General features: G+C 33.9%; 1 protein-coding gene across 1 annotated transcript in view; it reads left to right on the forward strand.

Moving 5' to 3' along the window:
* LOC147469666 (uncharacterized) overlaps positions 1–2,500 on the forward strand; it is a 4,314-nt gene that overhangs the window by 1,239 nt on the left and 575 nt on the right. The window contains exons 2-4 of the mRNA XM_086547857.1: positions 847–937; positions 1,688–1,717; positions 2,108–2,336. Coding sequence (XP_086403983.1) covers positions 884–937; positions 1,688–1,717; positions 2,108–2,336 — 313 coding nt within the window. The 5' untranslated portion in view covers positions 847–883. The remainder of the gene's footprint in view (positions 1–846; positions 938–1,687; positions 1,718–2,107; positions 2,337–2,500) is intronic.

Consider the following 2,500-nt stretch of genomic DNA (forward strand, 5'->3'; position numbering starts at 1 on the left):
CTTTCAGCTGCATGTTCTGAAAATAATATCTTCTTACACTTTTTAGTGATATTATTTTTCATTGTGTACCCAGCTTTAACATATATAGTGTCACAGCACTATAACAAGTAACAGTGTCACAACACTATAACAAGTAACAGTGTCACAATACTATAACAAGTAACAGCGTCACAACACTATAACAAGTAACAGTGTCACAAAACTATAACAAGTAACAGCGTCACAACACTATAACAAGTAACAGTGTCACAACACTATAACAAGTAACAGTATCACAACACTATAACAAGTAACAGCGTCACAACACTATAACAAGTAACAGTATCACAACACTATAACAAGTAACAGCGTCACAACACTATAACAAGTAACAGTATCACAACACTATAACAAGTAACAGCGTCACAACACTATAACAAGTAACAGTATCACAACACTATAACAAGTAACAGTGTCACAACACTATAACAAGTAACAGTGTCACAACACTATAACAAGTAACAGTGTCACAACACTATAACAAGTAACAGTGTCACAACACTATAACAAGTAACAGTATCACAACACTATAACAAGTAACAGTGTCACAACACTATAACAAGTAACAGTGTCACAACACTATAACAAGTAACAGCGTCACAACACTATAACAAGTAACAGTATCACAACACTATAACAAGTAACAGTGTCACAATACTATAACAAGTAACAGTGTCACAACACTATAACAAGTAACAGTGTCACAACACTATAACAAGTAACAGTGTCACAACATTATAACAAGTAACACCATCAAATGAACTATGATCCCCTCATCACCAACTCATTATCGACTCACTATTTCAGATTGCTTCAGAGAACCCTTATCAGGAAACGAAGAATCATGAGGTTCTGGCCTTTGGTCTGCCTTCTGCTGACTGCCGTCGTTGCGATCACAGTGAGCCACACTATTTCATACAACTTTTTTTTTCAAATTTGACATTTCGGATTCTTATTGTGAAGGAAGCCGTGTTTCCGTTTTCTATATGGACCATTTTAACTTTCTTTTTTTTATCTTTGTTTTATTGATATGATGGACAATAAGAATAGCTGTTTTGGTTTTCTTGACTAAGAAAACTGCTCATTATCTCCTTTGACATATATATATTTTTAAAAGCTTCTCGTGCATTGCATTGTGTAGCAATGCAATGCTTTTAGTCATGCTTTTAGTCAAGCGTTAGATTTGTATAGTCAAAACATGGATAAATTCAGGGCCCTTGTTAGTTGAAAAGTTTAGTTGGTAGAGCTTAGTACGAAGTTTAACCAAATTGAATCTCTGATCGATTCTAGTTTTCATTCTCTGTTTAACACAACTTTGGCCGCTAATTGTTTAAATTGGATAACTTCGTTGGAGTTGGTGTTTAATATAAATAATTCCTTTTGGCGAAGCAGACTTTGGTGTAAGTTTTGTCAATATTTTTCTAGGGAAATTTTGCAAGCACTCGAACATGATAGTTTTCTAACGATAATAAATTAGTTTTCTTTAAAGTCATTTACTTTCATGTTTATTCCCACATAACGGACATTCTGTAAATATGAATTTATCAATGCATTTTTATGACAGTCTCCACACATACTATTTTGGGCCGCAATCATTTCCAGAAACTTAATTATAGTAAATAATAATAATAATAATTTCTACTTTCAGAATGCAACTCCCATCAAGAAGTCGAAGATGGTAAGTCTAAATGAAATGACCTTTGGTTGGCAATATCGTCTCGTGCTCAGATGCTCATATTTTTCACGTGTCCGATTAGTGTCTCTTCTTGTTCTGCCCCTAGATCCTAAATCTATCTTATTTCATGTCATTATCGTATCTCATTTATATCTGTTATTACCTGTTATCGAATTTTACTACATGTAGCCTACGTAAGATAGTCTACATGTGTGTTAGTTCCAATCATTTGGATAATTTAATTCGGACATGCAAAAAGATTCGAAGCACTAGCTATAGAGTTCTATTCCTCCCTTTTTAAATTCTAATCCTAGCTTTTAGATAATCATTCAGTTCTGCATTATATACCTCATTATGGTTAATAGATATGCATTTAACCTTTCCCATACGCAGAGCGTGTTCAGATCTCGTCAAAGGAGGGAAGTGAACACAATTACGCCGGATCCGAATACAACGGACGATGACGATGGCTTCGACTTCGAACCTGAAGGCGAAGGACTTGTCATCATGGTAGGGAGACGTAAAGAATTTTCATACAATGACGATTTTCTCAAGATTTCTAAAAAAAATATTTTTTTCTTATATGTGATGGTATTATCATACTTTGATTTAAGCGTTTTTGGTAAAAAAAAAATCTGAAAAATGTGTTCTAGAAATATATTACTGGTTATCTTGGTCGGCAAATGATAACAACATTAAAAGAAAAATCGCATTTTCAAGTGGTTTTAAGTTATGGTGTTCTCATAGTCTGTTTTTCTTGCGTCTGTGTTGGAAGGATAATGTGTT

The sequence above is a fragment of the Penaeus japonicus genome, unplaced genomic scaffold (assembly GCF_977035675.1).
Source record: "Penaeus japonicus unplaced genomic scaffold, GWHDUDI00000001_assembly GWHDUDI00000020, whole genome shotgun sequence".
NCBI lineage: Eukaryota > Metazoa > Arthropoda > Malacostraca > Decapoda > Penaeidae > Penaeus > Penaeus japonicus.